The following is a 22,187-nucleotide window of genomic DNA, read 5'->3' on the forward strand; positions in this document are numbered from 1 at the left end:
ACATATCAAAATGGAGAAAATAGACTTAGAGAATAGTAATTGCACTCCAAAATTATATTAAAAACAAAACGTACGAACAAGTTAAGCCAAACACGTAAAGGTGGGAAACGGTCTGCGAGTTCCTAAAGAAGCTTGATAGAAAACGCTCTCACGCGACGCACTATTGTAGAAGAACTTTGGAAACTTAATTTCTAATGTATTTTGCCCCGCAATTAAACAATTTAACACCAGGAACATTGGCTCTTGCAAGTAATCGTTTGATATTAGTTTGCCCTTCATCTTAGTAACAGATTATAAAAACACTTCATTTTACATACAGTAAAATTCCAAACGAATAGGGAGTGCCAGAGAAAGAATGGCAGCAACTTGTTCGAGATGAACACATGGTGAGAAGTCTAAAAAATGGGAAAACTGCACTTGTAATGGTTTTTCATGAATGATCCAACCATCAGAGTGTCTAATAGGAAAACATCTCGAAATTATTTCATGATTCAATATACGATGGGGTACGCTGGGCAAATCTGAACGAGACGAGAATGGTTGCAAAACTAACTAAAATCGCAAATTTGCCCATTCTCTGGAACCATCAAAAATTGGCAAACGAAATCGCTACGAAGGACACGGGTAGAACTAATTAAAAACCACAAAACAACAGAATCTTACAGCAAACAAAAAAAAACATTTGGCTTCATTAGGGAAGGGTGCAGAAAGTGGTACCCTAACACGTCCTCCCATAGAAACGATGATACTATGCAAGGATGAACGTTGGGCAAAACTGTGGACAGAGGAAACTTTAAAACTTTAATCGAATAGAATCTAAGAAATGAGAAGAAAAAAACACACAAAAGTTAAAAACAAAACACGAGCGGAAGGGGGAGACAGCAAACAAAACCAATTATATGTAACCTACTGATAGTAATAAAAATGAAATATTCTTTCCTAACTCTCGGGCGAGTTGCTTTATTTTTATCATTATTATGAATGTTATTATTATTCGAACAACTAGTGAAGCTTAAGCATTTCTTAAACGATGTATGCCTTACCGAGGCAATGTGTATCCCTCTAAGACAACGGAGATTACTCAAGTACGAACGGAAAACTCGGTAAGATTGTACGTTCGAGCAGGACAAGTGTTTCTTGTAAAAATGTGCTAACACCTGTTTCCTGCTGGGTAAGTTTTGCCCATCTTGAAGGCATATTAGTCTAGTTCAAATATAAAAATACAAATGCTTTAAACATCTCCACCACCGCTCACTGCATCAACTGCTCGTCCTCCTCATCCCAAGCCCAATCGTTCTCCGGTTGCATCACCGACAGGAACTTCTCGTCCGTCATGTCGTCATCGTCGAGCGTGAACGGCGAGGGGTATTCACACGGCAAGCACTGCATGTACGCCACGCCGGTGTTGTGCCCGGTGCACTCGCACGTTTGGCAACTGTTCGGTACCGCCGTCTGGGCGATCCGTTTCGCAAACACCTTGATGAACTTTTTCGTATTGTTCGCGTTGGCCCGATGATCCTGGCGCAGCTTGTGGCCACCGAATACCGAACCGTTCGTTTCCATCGCCAACGCAATACACTCGCCGAGCGTCGCCTTCGGGAGCCGTATCTGCTTCCGCAGCTCCTCATCGCCGACCAGCTCTTTCACGTCCTTCTTCGTGTACGCGGCCCGACTGTCCATGCCGTAGAACAGGCGAGAGACGCGCGTCTTGTTGAACGACAGCTCGTGGTCGGCCAGGATGTGCAGCTTGATGTCGTACTCGATCAGCAGCTGGACGATCGAGGAAAAGTCAAGCTTCATCTTCGAGGTTGCGCAGCGCGAACACGGCAGAAGGATGAACGTCTTCGAGGCGCCCGGTCGGAACACGAGCTTCGAGGCCAGTATGATCGCATCGAAGATGTCCTCGTTCGTACCGTTGCCCGTCACGATGTGCTCGAAGAACGGCTGCAATCGGTCGTGATTTTCGAACACGCTGTTCCCCACGACGACACTGTGCGCCCGGTCGAAGGGAGCGGCACCACCGAACGCGACCACACCGTACCGGGTGTCGCGTATTTTCAAATCCTGCAGCTCCCGGTTGATGCTATCCACCAGCAGATTGATGCTCTTCGTTTGCACGAAGCGTTCGTTGCACGGTTTGGCCTCCACGATGAACACCACGTCCGCAGCGGCCGGAACATCCGCATCGCGCAACGGTACGAAGCTTCCCTCGGGTACGTGTGTACCGTTCAGAAGCTGACAGCTGTTAAAATAAAAACAAAGGAATATTGTATTTCAATATTATACAACGATCCAACGATCCCTCTTCTCAGAGATAAGGCCCTTCCGTACCTGATACAACTATCCGGCACGCGCAGCAACGTATCCTCTATCGCACACGCCTGTATGTAGGCAAGCGCCGCCGAACAAGCGCCACGATCCGAGGGCCCGACGTCGGTTTTCAAATGATGACCCAAATCCAGGCACATATCGTAGAACGGCGTCACATCTACCACCGGGAAGCACGACGCAAAGTACGATAGCTTGTGGCGGAAGAACGAGTCGCACAGTTGGGTCAGCTCGTTCGAAGCACCATAGTAATTACTCGTGCTGTTGGTCGTCGCCACGGAAGCGCGGCATCCCGGCAGAGCCCAGCTGTTCAGGAACTGATCATCAGACTGACTGAAGCGGTGCATGGCAGTGGTGCGATCATCAAACGGCTCATTATTCATCGTCCCAAGCAAACCAGCCACTTTTCCAAAGTACCATCCGCTCAGCTCCAGCCAACACAGATGGTAGCGAAGGCTGCAGGCGAGCAGGAAGCCTCGTTGCGAGTGAACGTACAGCAGGTCCGACTCCCGGAAGACCACCGTCTCCTTGCCGATCAGGGCCGGTAGGGCGGTTGTGTCTTTCTTGTTGATCTTTACGCTCTGAAATGTGGAAGGTGTTGATGCAATTAATCAGTTTTGTACTAAATAAAAATTCATTTAAACGATACATACAATATCAAAAATATCAATTTCGAGCGTATGATCATCCGTGATTAGGGTTATTTTCCGCGAACTGCGACCATCTGGCAGTACCTGTAAAACACACTCCATATTATAACAATCAACAACAAAACAGCTACCAAATTATCCTACCGAAGGTTCCAATAGGAGCGTAAGTGTGCGATTATGATAGTCATGGGCCAAAACGTAACGGCACTCGTTCGAACTGCCACCCTGTTCCATCTCGCGCAAGTCCATCGAAATGAAGCGCTTATCGAACGACATGTAGTGCCGCGAACCGACCAGCAACCCGACGCTCTTGAACGGTGGCAGCCACATCTGCGGATCGGCAAACGGACAAATGTCGTTGTACAGCGTCCATAGGGTCGTGTTGCTCCCGGCAAACAGATCCTGAATATCGCCAATAAACTTAAACTCCGGTATCTCCTCAAACTTGGGCGTCTCGTTGAACGCATGCCAGGACATCGGTAGCTTCTGCTCCAGCTCCATCACGCCGTGGTCGGGATCGAAGATGAACTTTGTCTTCGCCTCGCGGTAGTGGTTTTCGGCCTGCAGTGCCGTCTGCGCTATGTGCGATAACTTATTGCGCAGTATCGTCCACATCTGCTGCAACCGCCGTTCGACCTGGAACTCGTCCGCGAGCCACTCCATTTTGGCCCGCACCTCCTCGTAGCGCTGGATGAAGAAGCGCACGTACTCGATCTTCTGCAGCTCCTTGATTTCCTCCACAAGCTCCATCACCACCTGGTGGAACTCGCGCCCGAACGGTACCAGCTGGAAGTACTTCTCGCGCAGGAACCGGTACGTCACCGAGGAGTACTTCTTGAGGTTCGTGAAGACGTCATTCGTCACCAGATCCTTGTACAGCATGTCAAGGTCTTGCGTGAAGTTGGTCACCGTGTTGAAGTATGGCGAATCGGCCAGTTCTTGCGTCTTATTGTAGAGGAAAGCTTAAAGTAAAAAAAGGAAGCCATTGGAAGTTTAACTCAACCGCGTTTTACTTGTTTGCTCTTTGATCAATGAATAGCTGAATTCTACGAATTTCTATGACCTACATTAAAAAAGTGTTTATAACGATTGTTGATTCCCTTAACACTTTGTGGACACTTCCCAGAACCAGAGGCGGATCATAGGGTAAGCAAACTAGGCCGCAGCCCAGTTGCTTGTCGCATCAAATGTGCAACGCGCAAAAGTAAAAAAAAGAATATGAAAATGTGCGAATGATGCAACTGAACTATCAGAATTGAATCTTGATAAAGAAAACATCAAACGTCGCCTTCATGTGTTTTTGTTGGGGTTAAACTGAAAAGATATATGATTTACTTAAAGATTTCATCAGAATGAAGACGATTCTCAGAATGGCTTGAGTATAATTATTATATATCAAATAATGGACATATATGGATTAGCAAAAGTAGTGTCCTGTACACTTCAAAACATAGAAATAATGTTTAAATATCTATAAAAAAAAAGACTTGTTCAGTTTTAGAATGACTAAAAAACTTGTTAATCAAATTTTATCAAAAATCAAAATGTTAATTACTTGTCTACTTTCTGCATAGAAAATTATATCATGGATTCTCTTGGATAGTTATTCTTGATATCGCATGAGATAAGCACAATACAAAAAAATACAAAACATTTGAATGAAATAACATTGAGGTAAAATGAAGCTAAATCTAAAGTAATATATGGTGCATGTAGTGTGTACTTTCAAGAGGATTCAAATCAAAGCTGCTTGAGGCCCCTAGAAAGCTCTACCCAGAACTTGGCGGCTGTCCCAGCTGTTCAGATGAACGAGGACTTGTTGCTAATTGTTGTTACTTGAATGGCTATTATTTCTCTCCGACTACACACATAATGATAACCCGTTATATATTGTTAGCGATCCATGACCAATTGGACATTAAACCAACTTACTGAAAATCTCGTTTCCGACGAACCAACCGAGCGATTCACCGTAATGTGCCAGACGAATGATCGTTGGTTCAATGTTTTGCAGCATTCGGTGCCAGAACGTAGACGCCATAGTAGTGCACTTTTCCCACATGTCTTGGATGTTCTAACGAATTAAAAACAAAATGAATGCTTAAATACGGCAACAAGACAATCTTTCGGCCCAAAATAAACCCCTCACATACCTTGATAAACTGCAAATGGACATCCTTTACAAATCTATCGTAGCGCTCTAGCGAATCCTCCAACGTTGACGACAAGTAGCGCATGGCATCCCCTTGGAAGATCCGTCCCACGATATCCATAAACTTCTGGTACGACAGCTTGACGCGCTCCAGCAACCAGGCAATCGATTTGCCCAACGCCTGACCAGACTCTCCCATAACCTGCCACAGCTCCGTCAGGATCTTCGGCAACGATGTAATCTTATTCTTGATCGCCAGCTCGTCCAGCACCGTGATGGTGAAGTTAATGGCCGACCGAATGTAGAAATCATCCGCCACGTACGACGCGTTCAGGAAGTGGTGTAGATCTTCCAAATCATTCTGCAGCACGCTCAGCCCAGCCATGTCCTCCAGCAGGCCCTCGACGTACGGCTGCGCGGCCTCGTATATGCCCGTCGTAGAGTCTTTCGTTTCGAGGTACACGTGTTTGATCCAGAACTCGGTGTACTCGAGGAAAGTGTGGTGCATCCGGCTAAAGTAGTCCTTCACCCATTCCTGCAGGTCCGATTTGATCTGCGGGCGCCACAGCATGTGGCCCGTGATCAGCCGGGAATGGTTCATCTTGAGGTAGTAGGTAACGTCCACCTCGCGCGAATTGTCGTAATCCCGCCAGAAGTCAAAGTACGCACTGCGCGAGTCGGGTATGATGCCGTACATGTACACGTTCTCCGAACCGTCCGGGGTCATGTTGATCTTCATCTGCACCATTCGGTCGTCGATGTTTAAATAAAAGAAGCCGTTCGCATCGACTTCCGTACCGTCGAGCAAGGTTCCGTTGATCTTGTAGACGGGATAGGCTCCGGCAGCTTTAGTCCATATGCGGTACTTGCTTTGAGAAGTTATACGCTATAAACGAAAAGAAATTTGTCGTAATAATCAAATCTAAAAGGAGATGTAGTTACTTTTGCACCCATTACTTTGTGCACATTTTGGTATTAATTGAAGTTTGCTGTTAGATCATTCGCTCGAACGAAGCTGATCGCAAAAAATGAGTGCACTTGAAAGTTGAACAATTGCATAAAACATTTTTGATCCTCGTAAGGACGAGGTAGTGTTTACATTGATGTTGAAAAAGGATTGGATGATAAACCAAAGAAAGGCATTAAAAAGGAGTCAGCTGGAGAAGGCAGCTTAAGAGGAAACATTTACCATTCATTAAACTTGTTCAAGCGATTTGATACGAACTTATCTTTTAATGTTTTATGTAAATGTTTTGATGAAGAAACAAAATTACCTCGTAATGCAGTTCCTTCTCCTGTATGTTCAGCGAACCCAACACGTGGCCTTGCATCTGCGAGAGATAGGCCCGTTGGTAGTGAGAGTTGGAGCTTATACCATACAGCCCATGCCTCAGCCCAACCGATCCGATCGAATCCAGATCCAAATCGGATGCCGAATGCCTGCTGTACAGATGGTACGAGTAGTTCCAGTACCCAACGATCGGTCGCAGATCGTTCAAATCGAAGCCCATCGCCAGCAGATGATCATCGTCGTCATTGTAGCGCAACGCTAGATTGGAGCTGAACCAATGCTTTGGATTGGTAAAGTACAGTGCGTCCAGTGTAACGTCCTGCTTGAAGCTCGGATGACCGAGCGCAAGCTGTAGCTGCTGTCCGCCGGTAGTACTATTGACCAGATCGCGCCACACAATCGCTCCCCGTACCGTACGCTGTTTGGGCGGCGCACTGTCCTCCTCCGTTCGGTTCGGACTGTACGACAGCGTGAGGTCCGAGTCGAAGGCAAGGTCCGTATAGGAATACCACCCGTCGGCGGAGATGTTTCGTTTCGGGTAGGAAATCTGTAGCGTAAAGTTTTGCGACTCCAGATCGTCCCGCGAACGGTTGACCAGCTGGAAGTCGTACGCAATCCAGACGGTCGGCGAAAGCTGCAGCTTTGATTTCTTTCGGTTGACGTTATTATCCTGCTCGAAATCGGCAGTCAGGACCACGGTTCGGTTCGGGTGGATCGCCTTAACGATGTACTCTCGACCCATAGCCTTGTCCAGCACGTGCAATTCGCCGGTAATGTTGAAATTCTTCTGATTCCGTAGCTGAAACACTTCGGCACGCTTTATGTCCTGCACAATTATATAATGGTCACATTTATTGCACCGATTCGACAACAAAACAAAACAATTTAAACGATCTACACTTACCAGTGTGCGTACGTCTGCGTCTAGCAAATTGAGTGAATGCACATAATGCACTCCTACAGGCATGAAGTTGTTCTCCAAAGTAACATCGATTGTTTCCTTATCAAATCCAGCTCTGTGTAGAAATACAAATAGCAGTATTAGTAAAATGCGAATTCTATTTCGATGGTATAAAAAGTAAACCCTACCGTGATTCCTCCTTTGACGTGTACTGACCGCTGAGCACCTTCTGGCTGTTATAGTCCACCTCAGCATGGCCAGTGGTAATAGCTGGTCGCTGTGCCAGCCCATACTTCACCTCGGCGTAGTGTCTCGTCTGCAGCGGAACCTCTATCTTGATCGTACCCTGCTGCTCTCGATCCTGGTTGTTACTGCGGTAGGTTGCCTTTGCGTCGAACACCGCACTCGATTCGGGCCACGTTCCCTTTAGGTAGCGTATCGACTCGAGCGGAGTTTCAATGAACTCCAGCTGGCCATGGATCCAGGTGACGTTCAGGAACGGGGTGGTGCAGTTAACGTCACCCTTCATGTTGGACAGATTGTTAAAGGCCACGTTCGCACTCGCCACTTTCGTTGATGCTGGTATGGAAATGTTTCCGCTGGGAAGATAACATTTAAGTGTACGTAGAGTACCTGTTAACATTTTGATCCGCTTTTGGACGGGTAAGCTCATAGAGCAACTACGAAATTCTAGCAAATCGTGTAATCCGTACCATGAGTACAATGTAAGTCCCTGGATTAAATTCCACGATAACCGTAAGCCTACGCCAAATTGAACAGAAATTGAGCAAGGTGGAAAATAGATGAGGATATTATATGCATACAAACTATCGAAAAAGCCGGAATATATAACGGAAAAGCACCTTCAACACATTTCAACAGACAAGTGTTATCAAAATAGTGACTACCTAAGTAAACCTTGTTCTGTTAAAGGGTTGGATCCGACGTCTCTGGAAGGCTACTATAGGCTCTCCTTCTCAACTGGTTAATTTGTAAAAAGTGACGAATTTGAAGCGGTGCTGTTTTTATGTTCGTTTTTAAATTTAATACATTAATAAAAATTAGTACACAGAGAAAGTCAGTACACAGCAGGCTAAAACAGGAACAAAAACCATTTGCTTTATAACGAACGTTAATTTTAGAAAAGTAAAAACGAGTAATTGTTCTTTACACTATCATCTTATTGTTGATAAAATTCGGACGTGATACGAGTTTGGGTTCTCGAGATATGCTGAAAATTGTCCCGTCGCACCTCTAGTGAGGCCAATAAGTGGTGAAGCTATTTAAAAATCATGTGTAGCATACGATATGCACAAGCTTAACCCGACACACTTGTTATTAATCAATGTCAATCCAATCATACTTGACTCAACCTAAATTATAAAAACTCATCATAAGCAAATTCCGATCAACGCATCGAAACAGCACGGCCCGTAAAAACGCCGTGACACATTAAAGTTTAGCCATACAACACCATAAAAAATAACACGACCTACAGCAGAAACGAAAGCAGTTCTCTGAAGTTCCCTGTTGGATCATTCACTCGAATGAAGCTTATCGTGGAAAATGAGTACACATTTGAAAGGTGAACATTTCCATAAAGCATTTTTAATCCTCGTAAGGACGAGTTTACATTGATCTTGAAAACGGGTTGGATGATAAACCAAAGAAAGGCATTAACGCTAGAGTAAATTGCTTTGGAATCTTACCCGAATGCTTTTTCCAATGCTGTATTTCATGCGAAACAAAAAATAACTTTTCACGAGAATTATTTTCCACGAATATCATTTTCTATGAACCATCTATGAATTGTCGAGTAATTTTTTTTTATGTCTTACATCGTCTTAAAAAAATGATAATCTTGAAATGTTTGGAAAAGAAAAAGCATGAATAATTAGAAGAAAAAGTAGAGTAGTATTTGGAAATGTGCAGGACATTACTTTTGCTGATCTATGTCCAATATGCTTAATCAATTTCATATTTTAATTCCAAATCATGGGCAAAAAGGACGGGGCCCTCCAAAGGGTGGGTCCCCACGCAGCTGCTTAGTTTGCTTACCCAATGATCCGCCCCTGCCATTGAGCCTAGCCATCAAAACAACGAATGCATGACAAAGCAACACACTCTATCGATACATTATTCAGGGCAAGATACAAAAACCTTACTCAGCTTAACAAGCAATTTAAGCACCAAAGTCAGAAGTTGGTAAACATTTACCAACGCGCCCAAAATGCAAGTAAGGCAAATCAGCACTAACCAATCAGAAGAAGAAATGATGACAACTCCAACCATTACCAAACATACCAATATTTTTTACATACTATAAAATAAAGAGTACGGCAAACGAAAATCGTTCAGTCGTTGAAAAAGTAACTACGAAACAAGTTGTTTCATTCTACGAAGACCCAGTTTCCGACTGATTCAACCGGCCGTTCCACTCCGCATCTCTACCTGTCTTTCGCGACCGGACCAACAACACCACGTGGCCACCGAGGCTCCCGGATGTATACAATACAATCCAATAAAACTGAGTGAAAAACAATAAGTTCCGGAAACATCGAATGAAAAAACAAATTTTTCTGAAGAAAAATTGGTACGGTGAAAATACTAAAGAAAGTTGATCCAGAAAAATGCTTGCAGTGCAGTGAAAATATTCATTAATGCAGCGTGCGTACTAAGTTATCTTGAGTGCAAAAAAAACCTATCACAGACACTACAGACCTGCAGTGCGACGGAGAAAAATTGATAAAGATCACTTACGAATTTACAATCGACCATTTTTTGGACAAAATGGGTTCATGGGGATCTAAACCAAGAGCCGAGTTGGGTTGTAACAACGACGTTACCATTATCCAGAATCTGGAAGTCCATACAGAACATCACATGGTCCAGGACTTTAAAGCAACCGTACTTATCGTATTGGTAGCAATCTTGCTCACGGAACGATTGGTAAAATACACCTATAAGCTCTATAAAATACACCTATAAACGATCATCTCACTAAAATACACAATCAGCGTAAGACATCTCACAATAGAGAAGTCCATCGCCAGTGGCGATTAGACTCGATTCCCACGGGTTCAGAGAAAAATATTATTCACGATCAAGTGTTAATTTACTATGTTTTAAAGGGATGGCAGAATAAAGGAGTAGAGGAAACCCGCGGTAGAACTGATTAACTCGTTCACATTTTTTGTAATAAAACTCCAAACAACCACAAAATATCCAAGCAAAAGCAAAATAGAATAAATAACATGAAGAAACATTGAGCTATGTACTCACTTTTTTTGTACGTGTTTAGGGTGCGACGGGACAATTATGAGAATATCTTGGGAACCCAAACTGGTAAATCACATCAAAATGAAGAGGACAGTGCAAATAACAATCCCTCATTTTTACTTTTCTAAAACAACTGTTCCTCAAAACCCAAATAGTTTTTGTTTCCCTTCTGTGCACTGACTGTATGGGCGTAATGTATATTTTCTTAAATGGTTAAGTATGCGTGGAAGCTAACCTACCTGACGAGAAACAGCGCATCGATATAATCGTACGTTCCGTAGGCAGTAAAAGCATCCTCCAGGTACCATGGACCACGCAGTCGAGCCGTCAACTCCCGCCGGTCACCGATGCGGAACATATTCAAGTTCGACTGTATCCGCTGCTTCCTGATGTCCGGGCCCCACTCGAAACGCAACAGTGTGCGCAGATCGCCGATGAAGCTGTACTCCGAGAGATACGCGTAGCGTTTACGGCTTTCTTCCGTCTCGTACGAAGTTTCCAGGTGGAAAGATTTGACCGGCTCCACGAAGGGTAGATTCCCGTTCATCGCGATCGCCAGCGTATGAACATCGCCGACCGGTTTTGGCAGTAATACCGTCATGACTGCCGATAGGTCGCGAATGGAAATGAAGTCAACCGAGGCGTTTGCATTGAATCTGGAAAATTAAATTAACCCCACGTAACAAACCTCTCAATATTATTTTAGCATTGACTGCGTTAGTATACTTACACCCAAATGTTGTTCAAGTTCAAGTCTCCACCGAAGGTAAAATTATGATTGTTCTCCACGTCCGGACTGACGTAGCGGACGCCCGTGCGGAAGTACCGCTCCACCGAATTTCGTAGCACGCGGTTCTCGAGCGCAAACTGCATGTCCGATTTCAGTGCCCAGTTCCACAGGCAGCTACTATTGCCGGTTAGTTCGCGAATGGCGTACCGTCCAACCACCGAACCCGAGATGGGCTTCACGTCGAACATCAGCTCTATGTCGGCACGATCGATACCGTACTGCGCCCAGGGCGACCGTAGGTTAAACTTTCCAAGTGCCTTTCCATTCGTCTCCGGTTCGATGCCGACCGAGAAGTCAATATCTTTCAGGCTCGATTCGGACGACTCCACCCCGAGCTTTATGTACCAGTCGGACATGGCGGACAGCTTGAAGCTTCCATCCAGTTTGGCCAACTTCGAGCCGCTCTCCAGCTTGAGATTGAAGTCGGTAACGCTTTTTTGTTGTCCGCACCGATAGCTTATCGTACCATCTGATCCTTCCGCACCGAGCGGCTGGAACTTTAGCTCGGCCCGGTATGGAATGTCTTCCACAATCGTAGCGTCTCCCTCAAGCTGGAACACGTACTCGTTGCGGTACAGCTGGCCAGACACCGTATACTCACTGCCGCGCCGATTCTGCAATCGGCCATGGATGGACAGGTTTTTGTACGCTTCCATCGGTACGCTTAACTCGATCGTGAACATTTCCCGGTTACGCTCGGCACTAGCTCTAATTTCCTCCGTCGTGCCGTTCTGATCGTTGAACCTGACGTTCCAGTACGCTCGTGGGTGTGGCGATCGAGTGATCTTCAGCTCGGTGTTGATCAAATTGATCGGCAGGAAGTTCGACTGATACTTTCCTGCTCCGACGAGATAATGAGGGCTCGCGAACGACCATACGCCATCGATACGGAACTGTGGAAGGACGAAAAGACTTGAATGAAAGCTTTCCTAAAGCACGGACTATGCGCTAGATCTGATCGTACATTGCTGTACATGTCACCATCGTTCACCAAAAATCCGAGATCCATCGAGTTTTCGGTATTGGAGAAGTCCTGCTTGTAGAACACACGGCAAGCATAGTACGGCATGAGGGGTGCACGGACCCAAACACTCATAAACGTATCGATGAACTGATCTTCGCTCTGTAAGGGAAATAGACTTTAGAAAAACACACTACGCAATACGGTAGATTTTTTGTCCCGCACTTTACCTCAAATGAAAGTGCCAGTGACGCATCCGTGGTCATCGTTTTCGCAGTCAGATTTCCCTTATAGCTGTGATCTTCTAGTTCCAGCGAACCGTTCAGGAATACTTTCTGGAGATTTTTCATCGGTGTCATTAGATCGACCAGCGCCTGATGTTTGTGTACCTCCGCTTCATCTAAATGGTACTTGTAGTTCACCTGGAAACCCGTGTTTACCCATTCCGAGCGGTTGTTGAACTTCATGTTCATGCCAACTGTGATATCCGTCGCCTGGTACGAGTACTTGAGCACGAATTCCGACGTAATTTCCTTAGCCACCGGGAACGGCGTCTTGAGTCGCAATTTGTTCTGCATGTTAAGAAGATCCTTCAGGTAGAACCGATCGCGGATGTCGATGTCACCCTGCGGGAGCTTTATCTTACCGATCGCCCGGTACTGCGATCGGTGTTCGGTCAGCTCGAGCGTACCCTCGATCGTCGGTAGTACGATCGTGTACAGTTCAATGTCTCCGATGAAGTTAAGCAGCTCCTGTTCATCCTCCTCGTCCTCGTACTCTTCGTCATCCTCGCCTTCCTCGCCGTCGGATTCTTCCGCGCTCCACGGATCTTCCTCCACCATTGAGGAGGCCGTCTGCGGCAACAGTTGACGGATGAGTCGGGGTTTCGGCTTCGAGACTGCCTTCAGACCCAGCTTGTACTCGGAAAACTTGCCTGATAGCTCCACGTCGATGTATTCCGATCGCTCCGTGTTGATCACCACCTTGACGATCAAGGCGCTTTCCTCAAACTTAGGCAGGGGCGTATAGATTCGATACGAGTACTCAAAGTCTCGCAGGGTAGCCTTCCTCCAGACGCCTGTGCACCCCAGCACGATACTGTTCATGCCGACGCGGAAATCTATGTTGTCCGGTTGAAGCTTGCCCCGCAGAATAACCTTCTCGAGGTCCTTCAGCGGAGTGGCAAGATGAAACTTAACATCGAAGTTCTGCGAAGACACGATCGCGTACAGGATCTCCACCCCGAGCGCACTCTTCGGTGTGATCACTTCCGCCACCAGGTGGCGATCCTTCTCACTGATCCCAAAGCGTCCATTTATGTTGCGATAGTTCTCGTTCGACGAGGTTACGTTGGCCGTCAGCATACAATCGACCAGATTCCGTACGTGCCCAACGACCACCATTTCGTACTTGTCGTCGTCCAGCTGCAAATCGGCCGCCCCGGTAATGGCACGGCTCTCGCTAAGTGACACCTTAGCTACCAAGGCACCTGTTTGATAGCCATCGAACGGGCTGATCATTTTCAGTGAGCCCGTCACGTTGCGGTACCGCCGGTCCGCGTCATATTGCCAGTTGGAGCGCACGGAAAACACTTGCGGTGGTTCATCCGTTGCCGTGTGGTTCACCGTGCAGATCGTTTCTATCCGTTTCCGGTCGGTTTTGTGCTTCAGGTGCAGCATGGCCGTCGGGACGTGCTGGATGGAGCTGTGCAGCTTCGTCTCCAGCTCGCAGTTGAAGTCCGTCTCGTTGGACATATAGTAACCCATCAGCGCAAGGCCGAGATTTTGATCTTCCGCCCAGTGCGCGGACAGGTTCGTGCGGAGCAGATTGTTCTTGAAGTAGAACCCACCATTAAGGGCGTTATGGCGCCAGCCATTGAATGGTGTGTTCAGCTGGAACAGTAGCCACATATTGCGTAGAACGTCATCGTCCGTTCCGGCGTCTAGCCGTAGCTCGATCGCTTCCGTTGTGTTCCACGAGATGCGTGCGTTGGCCAAATATCGTGGATCGACCAGCTTGAGGTCGAACGTGCCACTGAAGGTGCGATTTGGATAGGACAGCAGAAACAGTCCATCGTACGTTCGATCTGTAGGTGTGTTCAATTCACCAGAAATAGTTATTCGCTGCGTTGGGTCACGGTTGGCGTCCCACTTTAACTCTATACCGACTTCACGCTTCAGAGTGGTTGAGTAGCCCCGTAGAGACACGCTGACATCACGAATTCTATAAAACAGTTCAGAACAAAACACAGATAAGTTTATTGATCCCAAACCAATTGCAATACCCTCAATTCTAGCTCTATTCTTACTTGTCAATATGTAACTCCAGATCGAGTTGTTTAATCGGGGCCGACTTCATCAGCGCCGAAAACCAGTACAATCCGTCGTTCCAGCGTAGCTCCGCGTAGCTGCTGGTACCATTCTCCGGACCCTGCCGGTGATGCAACGTAATCCCGTACGGGCGCTTATCGTACATCGCGCGCACGTCCAGCCGGTTGTCGTTTTCGTCCCGGATGTACTTCAGATCGCCGAGCACCTCGCGGAACGTTGGGCCCGTTTGAGCGACCAGTTTGGCGTGGTGGTAGCTTTTCACAATCGAGCTGCGATCCTTATACCACCCGCTAACGTTCAGTGCATGTGCCGAAAACCAAACTCCACGGAAATCAAACTAATTGTACAAGGATGAGAATGTTACTCGTCGGGTTGACGGTCAGATTTCGAATTCCTCTACTTACACTGTGTTCCTTCAGGGCCTTCTCTTTGATCCGTATTTGTACGGTGCATGGATGGAATCCGGGAACGGTGAGATTAAACGCACCATCAAACCAGAAAAGCTGCGTGCGTGGTATAAAGAACGAGACCACGCCAGTTACTTCGCGCTTGGGAGCGTAACGAACCAGCAACCGGACGTTGTGTTCTAATCCTTTCTTAAGCATGTTCTCGTGGCTACAGTAACAAGAAATCATGATAACTTAATACAATTTAGACATTTTTAACCATACGCCTACAAACTTACACAATCATCGCCTTCAGATCCGTTTTCGACCGAGGTCTTGTAACCTCGAACGATAGGCTTGTCCGTTCGGTTGGATTGTCGCTTTGCGGACCCAGGATCACATGACTCCGGTACGGGTTGTCGTGCGCGAAGATCACCTTAATCGTCGTCCGGTACGCTTCGTTCCGCAGATCGGGCGCGTTGTTGTGCAGTAGCGTGAAATCACACCGGCCAGTGCCTTCTAGATAGGTTGCGTTGAGGGCCACATCGAAGTGCGGATAGGCACTCGAACGCAGATCGAAGTTAACGTTGTATGTCGATACGTCCTTCTTGACGGCCTCCGCCATAGCGTTTATTACCAAGTGTTCCAGTTTGCTTGCCGAGAACTGAAAGAAGCATTTCGTTGAGTTTATTTATAAGCGAATGAAATTTTTTGCTACACACAATATCTAGGAACTGTTATTTTTAATATCATTCACGTGATTCGGAAGCTCTCCGATAAGTCTATGTTTTAATTTTTTGAAAACATGCGAAGGATTTTAATTTGGGTGGATTGAAAATAAGAAAATACAAAAAGAACAATATAAGTAAGTCAAATTTCAAGCGCTGATGTGAGATTAAGACTACTAGTGAGCAATATAGAAGTACTTTCTTATGTAAATGATTATTTTTATCAAACATGGAATCTAAAAACAGTGAAAAACTTGGGTACCAACCAAAGCGGTGGAAGCACATACCCACTTAGTAAACATGTTTTCTGATACCTATACCTCATTTATCATAAATTTATGATATTTATACAACCTGGCACTTGAATAAATTAGTTTATTCAATTAGAACTTTAGTACTAAATTTAAATTCATCTCGTAAAAACACAAAAGAAAAACAGTATTTTCAGAGTCCTGATCCTGGACCAATGAGGAATTAAATTACTCTGCTGGTGAATCAACAACACTATCGCTATGCTTACCCTGTACTCCATCGAGTTGTGAATCATGTACGTCGCGTTATATGATATCGCCACATAACCGATGGCCTTCGCGCGTAGCCGCTTCGTCTCGAACACCATCGTGTAGTCCCATTGCGTAATGTTATTCTTCTCGGTCTGCCGCACCTGGCCACCCATTCCGGCGATCCGTTCGTTGTTGACCGAGAGATAAAACGACGGATGATACATCCGGCCGTTGCGCGCCACCGTCTTATTGTAACCCATCTCCAGTGCCAGGTACTTACGATCGTTCACGTTCAGTGACAGCTCCAGCCGGTGCTGGTCCGCATTGTGGACGTACATACCGACCGCCTTGTGCGAAATATTACCGTTGACGAACGACATGATTGCCGTTTTACGATGTGCCTCGAGTGTAACGTTTGCCCGGAAGACGCGTGGCACCAGCGAATGCGGCGTCTCGAAGACGATCGTCCCGATCGATTGGTTGGCACGCGCATCCCAGCTGTATTTCAGCAGATAAACCTTTGCCGTGAGGTCCGCTTTGTCAAGGCTAAAATCGAAATTGACCGGTCCGCTAAGGATGAGACTTGGTACGTCCACATCGCTGCCACTGCTGACATCCGGTAGACTGTAGTTGGCACACACCTTCAGCCCGATCGCTTGGTCGATAAACGGCCAAGTGCACGTCGAGTTGGTGTAACGCCGCTCGATGCCGGTCTGTTTCAACTCACGCCCGTCTGCCAGCACGAACATCTCCGAGCGAACGCTAAAGATTTCGTTGCGATCCTGTGGCAGACTCACTGTCAGTACCGCTAGGTCCGCCCCGCGAACCTTTAGCTTCGTTTCCCAGGCCGAGCTTGAGTACACGTTGCTCTTAACCTTGATCGCCGTACTGGCATGGACGAAATCACTACGCATCGTCGCGGTTAGGTCCACCGTTACGCTTGGCTTTACCTTGCCTTCCACATCGACCATCTTACGCCAGATGTCGAATGTCCGCGCCGCACCCGTCATCCGTAGGTCCACAGAAGACGCACCAACGATCCCAAGGGCCAACGGCAGCCCCGAGCTGAGCGGGACATCATAGGATGTGTCGAGAAAGACGCCCGATTTCGTGTAGGACACCTCCTTGCCCGAGAACAACTTCTTGACAACGGCCCACTTTAGGTCGCGCTGCAAAATCTCCCTGCCCATGGTAAAATAGAACATCTCATTGCCGAAGATCTTGCCGCTAATTGTGAGCTGTGGATCGCTGAAATTACTCTTGAGCCGGTATCCGAGTTGGTCCGCCTCTTCTTGGACCTCCCGCGCGATCACTGCCGGCAAGCGTTGGGTATCGCGCTTCCACTTGCGACCGTCTTCCGACTCCGACTCGTCACTCCATATTGGGTCATCCTCGAACAGGTCGAGGAGTCGCTGCGGGACATACTGGCGTGCCAGTTTGAGCAGCTTTACCAGCTGTTCGTTCACCATCTTCGCACTAAACGATCCATGTGGCCCAAAGATCGCCTGCACGGCATCCTCAAACCCCTCCGACCGGATGTTCAGCTCGAGAAAGTTGATCGACTCACCGAACAGGTCCGTTGTGAAGTTCAACCTAACCGTGCGCGGGAGATACGATTCCGTGCTGAAGATCACGTTGCTATCCACGGTCACTCCGAAGTTGTACTCGTCGAAGAACAGTGTTTGCTCGTAGTTGCGCGAAAACTTGCGTACGTCCAGCCGGAACTTCTTGCCCAGGTCGTTCTCCGCCAGCAGGCCCTGCGCCTCGACGCGCACCGGAGACGCACTGCCGGCAAGGTTCGTCAGATGGGACCACACGAATGAACCGACCTGGTTCACCTCCTCCGTCTTCAGGACGTGCTTGATCAGCTTCACCGACAGATAGTCCGGACAACGCATCGCCTGCAGATACGCGGCAATACGCACCTCTACGTCTAGCTGGAACGTACCGTACACCTTCAGGAAGTAATCCTTCGTTCGGTGGCAATCGTGACGTCGGAACACGTTCACCGCTTCCACCCGCACCTCGGCCGGTTTTCGCTCGTCCTCGATCACCGCTCGCAGTTCGTGCGTGAGCGGCTTATTCACCACACCCATGTTACTCAGCGACTTCAGAAGCAAGATCACACTAGCACGTTTGGCACGATCCTGTTCGAGCTCGTCTTCATCGGCAAGCGAATCGCTCAGCTTCGACCCCAGAAAGTCTACGATGCGCTGTACACTCTCCACCTCCCCACAGTCCCCGGGATGGATGGTGCAGAACGTATGTACCACCGTCGTAGCGGGCAGGAAATAGAACTGATCACCGATCGTACTACCGTGTTCGATCAGCTCGAACATCGCCTCTAGCACTTCCTCGTTCGGGCGCGTCAAGTATGCGAAGGAGCGCATCCACTCCCGGGCCAGTGCCGACGAAACTTCGCCCTTCACGATCTGATCCTTCATCAGCGACACCGATGCCGGGCTTCGAATGTACGGCAGGCTCTCGAGGATGTGGTTTCGTCCATTGTCGCAGATGCTTCCCGAGCGGGCCAGCAACTGATAGAGCGCGTTGGTCGATAGACCCCGAGCTGCCGTGAGGAAGCTAAGGAACACATCCGGAAAGTCTCGCTTGATGTTCGGGAAGCCGAGGGCACACAGCTGCTTCAGGAGCTCCCGGGACGCCTTTATCTCATCGTGGCTGTCCCGCAACGAGGGCGTGTGGTCGTACAGTAGCGTCGATCGCCGTTGAATGTCTATTTCCTCTTTTTGCTGGCCATCATCAGTGTACGTCTCTTCGTCGGTCAGCTCGAGCTTGGTGTAGGTTTCGGTCACGGCGCCAGCCAACCCGTTCGAGAACGGCACCAGCTGGTGACGCTCGTAGCAAGCGACATTTTTGTAGATGGAATTATCGACAGAAATCTGAAGGAAAAACTCCGATCATTACACACATTTTGAAGGTGGTTCGTCTTTCAGTTCTTTTACTCTTTTCAATCTGACTCACTGAAGGAAAAGTTATTTAAATAATTTAGAAATTGAATAGATAACTGAACTAAGGAAAATGTAAACATCAATTAAATGATGAAGCAAAATTTCTAATTTATAGCTTTTACAAAATTTGCACATCTAAAATAACGACATCTTGATAACGATAAATCTTACAAACGATGTTTGTAAACTGGTGTTTTCTCTTTGGTATACTTACATCACAATAACTGGTCGAGTTCAATATTGGCCAAGCTACATAATTCTACAACAACAAAAAAGAAGAAATACATTTGGAGTGAAGAAACTTCCTAGAAAAAAAATCATTCGTCCCATTCCATCACCTACCGGTCGAAAATCGTACGGCACGGTTTGAATTAACGAAATCGTCTTGTAGCGCCGCTTGCACGACACGATATCCTTAGACTTCCGGAACAGCAGACTCGTCCCATTGCGTCCGGTCGCCTTGTAGCTCACGTCGCATATCCCCGACACGTCCGTTTCGGTCGTCGCGTAGTCGATATCGAACCGGGGCATCGTGTTCTGCAGCGCCGACAGGATGCCACGCTTCAGATTCAACGTCCACACCGGCTCATCCTCCTCGTGGCAGATTTCGCTGATCGCGCCATCGTGAAACGCAAAGCGTAGCTCGAAGCGCATCAGCTCCTCGGCGATCACCTCGCTCTTCGGGTGCACGTCCCCAGAGGTGTCGCTCAGGTCCGGCGCATTGTTGTAATCGTCACTGTAGTCGGCGTCCGACTCTTCCGCTGGTTGCTGGGCGCGCTCACGTACCTCGATCGTGTACATCTTCAGGGTAGCCTGGCAGGGCGCTTGGAAGTCGATCTCCACCACGGAGGACAGATGCAGTTCGGAGGTGTTGTCTCCGCTGCCGGACAGCGCCGTCTTCACGTACATCGAGTAGTCGAACTTGTACAGACTGCCCACATTGTAGTGGAACTTTGCATTCGTGTCGGCACACACAGGTCGACCGCATATGCGAGGATCCTTCAAGGGATCTAAGGTAATGGTGGCGGGGAAAGGAAGAGGAAGTTGAGAATGAAAGAAAAAAGATGAATGAATGAAGAAAAGTTAACGGTGCTATATTCCTGTACATTTGACAACATCTGTCTTTAAGCTTAATTTAAAATAATTAAAAAATAATAATATAAGGCGGTTTTAATGGCACCTTCCATCCAAATTGATGAACAAATGGAATATTTGTATTGGCGTTTTTAAAACATTCTATGAAAATTGCACGCCTTTACATTACAATATACCTGGGAAAACATGGTAAGGCAAATTAAGTCTACTCATCATGTAAGCTTACAAGGATTTTAGAATCAAGTCGAAATCCTTCACGTACCTCTAGATGGACTGACAAATACTGAAGAGAATGGAAATCATAATCCTTGTATTCTTGTTGATAAAATGCACCGGTCTACGTAGGGCAGACTGTACCGGTGTAACAATGAGACATGTCATCCACATGTCGAGAAAACTTTTCCAGAATGGAACTAACTCATATAAATTAACTGATAGTTGAGCGTCTTCTACATCGGTAACTTACAAATGATTAATTTTCGATATGTCATATTGAGACATATGATGTAAAATTCATTGCAATAAAACCATTTTTATTTGGTGTTTGATGTGAATTATGTAAATTGTTTTATGTGAATAGTTTACCTTGGTTTGGAATTAATTAAGGTCGAAGCATATAAAATCTCCACAAATAGAGGAGTTTTAATAATTTTTGGAGTAACAATAATGGTTTTTGTAACAATTTGAGAATTGTTTTGGTAATAGAAGAGATGTTAGACAACTCATCTATAAAAATGCCATTATTTCATCGATAGACTACGAAAAACAAATGGTTTGGGAGTGCATATTGACTCGCCGTGTCTTACATTTTGTAACACACCCCAACGGAAGCTTAACAACGGAAAAAATGTTTATTGGTACAAATAAGCAATCTTATTTATATAGTCATTTACGTAATACTTCCCATATGTGTACATTGTTCAGTTGTATATTTTGAAAGCTTCCAAGACACAGGCAACATTCATATTATAAGTTTTCTCTTTTTCATGAATATTATAATTCTTTCTTATGAGGATGATTTCAAAATTGTACTCACTTCTTTTCAATCCTTCGGCCGGGTTCGCCAGGACGAACAGGAACACTATTCCCCACGAGAAAGTTTTCCACGTTTCCATGATTTGCACAATGTGCACAAACCCGCAGAAACACAATTTACACTCTCTATAGTAAATCACTGAATACACAAACTACCTTCTTGTGCCATTCCGGGCCGTAAAACCTGTTATAACAACAAACTCTGAAAACACACTTGTAAATTACCAAATCTGCCCGGAAGGAAAAAGACAATCAGATGGATTCATTCAAATATAACGCTATAATAATTAAAAAAATAGACTACACCTCGAATGCAACACCACTATTCTATTTTTATCACTTCAAGCTGGTAATCTTATGGAACCAGAACAACGTAATCTAAAAGCCATTTTTTAAAGGACTTCCTCCACATCTCTCGCACAGAATCCTAAACACATCCAAACAAGCACATCTACACACACACGCAGGCTCGCGATCAGTAATGCGCCGAAAGAAACGTGCACCGACACGTTATCAATGGACACATTTCGAACGTTCTCCCGGAGACACAGTAAACTTGAACTTTGGCTGCGTACGTCAATAAGCAGCGGTTGTTTACTTGATTTCCGTTTTTCTCCGTCTCTGCCCTTTCTCGCCCCGTTTCGAGGAATCGAATCTTCGTGGCGCAAACGCAAGCTGATAGCGATAACGAGCGGATCATCTCCAGCTTCCAGTGCCGGAGGACGGAATGGTCATTCACCGCGCCAACGTGGAACGTAGAACCGATTTCCGTTGCTTCAATTGAACACG

The 22,187-nt window shown here is 46.5% G+C and overlaps 1 protein-coding gene across 1 annotated transcript; it reads right to left on the minus strand.

Moving 5' to 3' along the window:
- Positions 1-1,251: 1,251 nt before the first annotated feature.
- LOC131293577 (uncharacterized) lies at positions 1,252-21,478 on the minus strand. The gene is made up of 20 exons (XM_058321654.1): positions 21,400-21,478; positions 19,611-20,278; positions 19,483-19,527; positions 16,317-19,199; positions 15,368-15,732; positions 15,087-15,297; positions 14,661-15,019; positions 12,583-14,575; positions 12,356-12,514; positions 11,332-12,284; positions 10,841-11,257; positions 7,511-7,921; positions 7,326-7,437; positions 6,405-7,247; positions 5,132-6,016; positions 4,911-5,052; positions 3,123-3,940; positions 2,982-3,062; positions 2,332-2,909; positions 1,252-2,242 (listed from the first exon to the last, which is right to left on the minus strand). The coding sequence occupies exons 1-20, from the start codon at positions 21,476-21,478 to the stop codon at positions 1,252-1,254; spliced, it is 12,993 nt and encodes a 4,330-aa protein (XP_058177637.1).
- Positions 21,479-22,187: the final 709 nt, after the last annotated feature.

Source organism: Anopheles ziemanni, chromosome 2, assembly GCF_943734765.1.
Source record: "Anopheles ziemanni chromosome 2, idAnoZiCoDA_A2_x.2, whole genome shotgun sequence".
NCBI lineage: Eukaryota > Metazoa > Arthropoda > Insecta > Diptera > Culicidae > Anopheles > Anopheles ziemanni.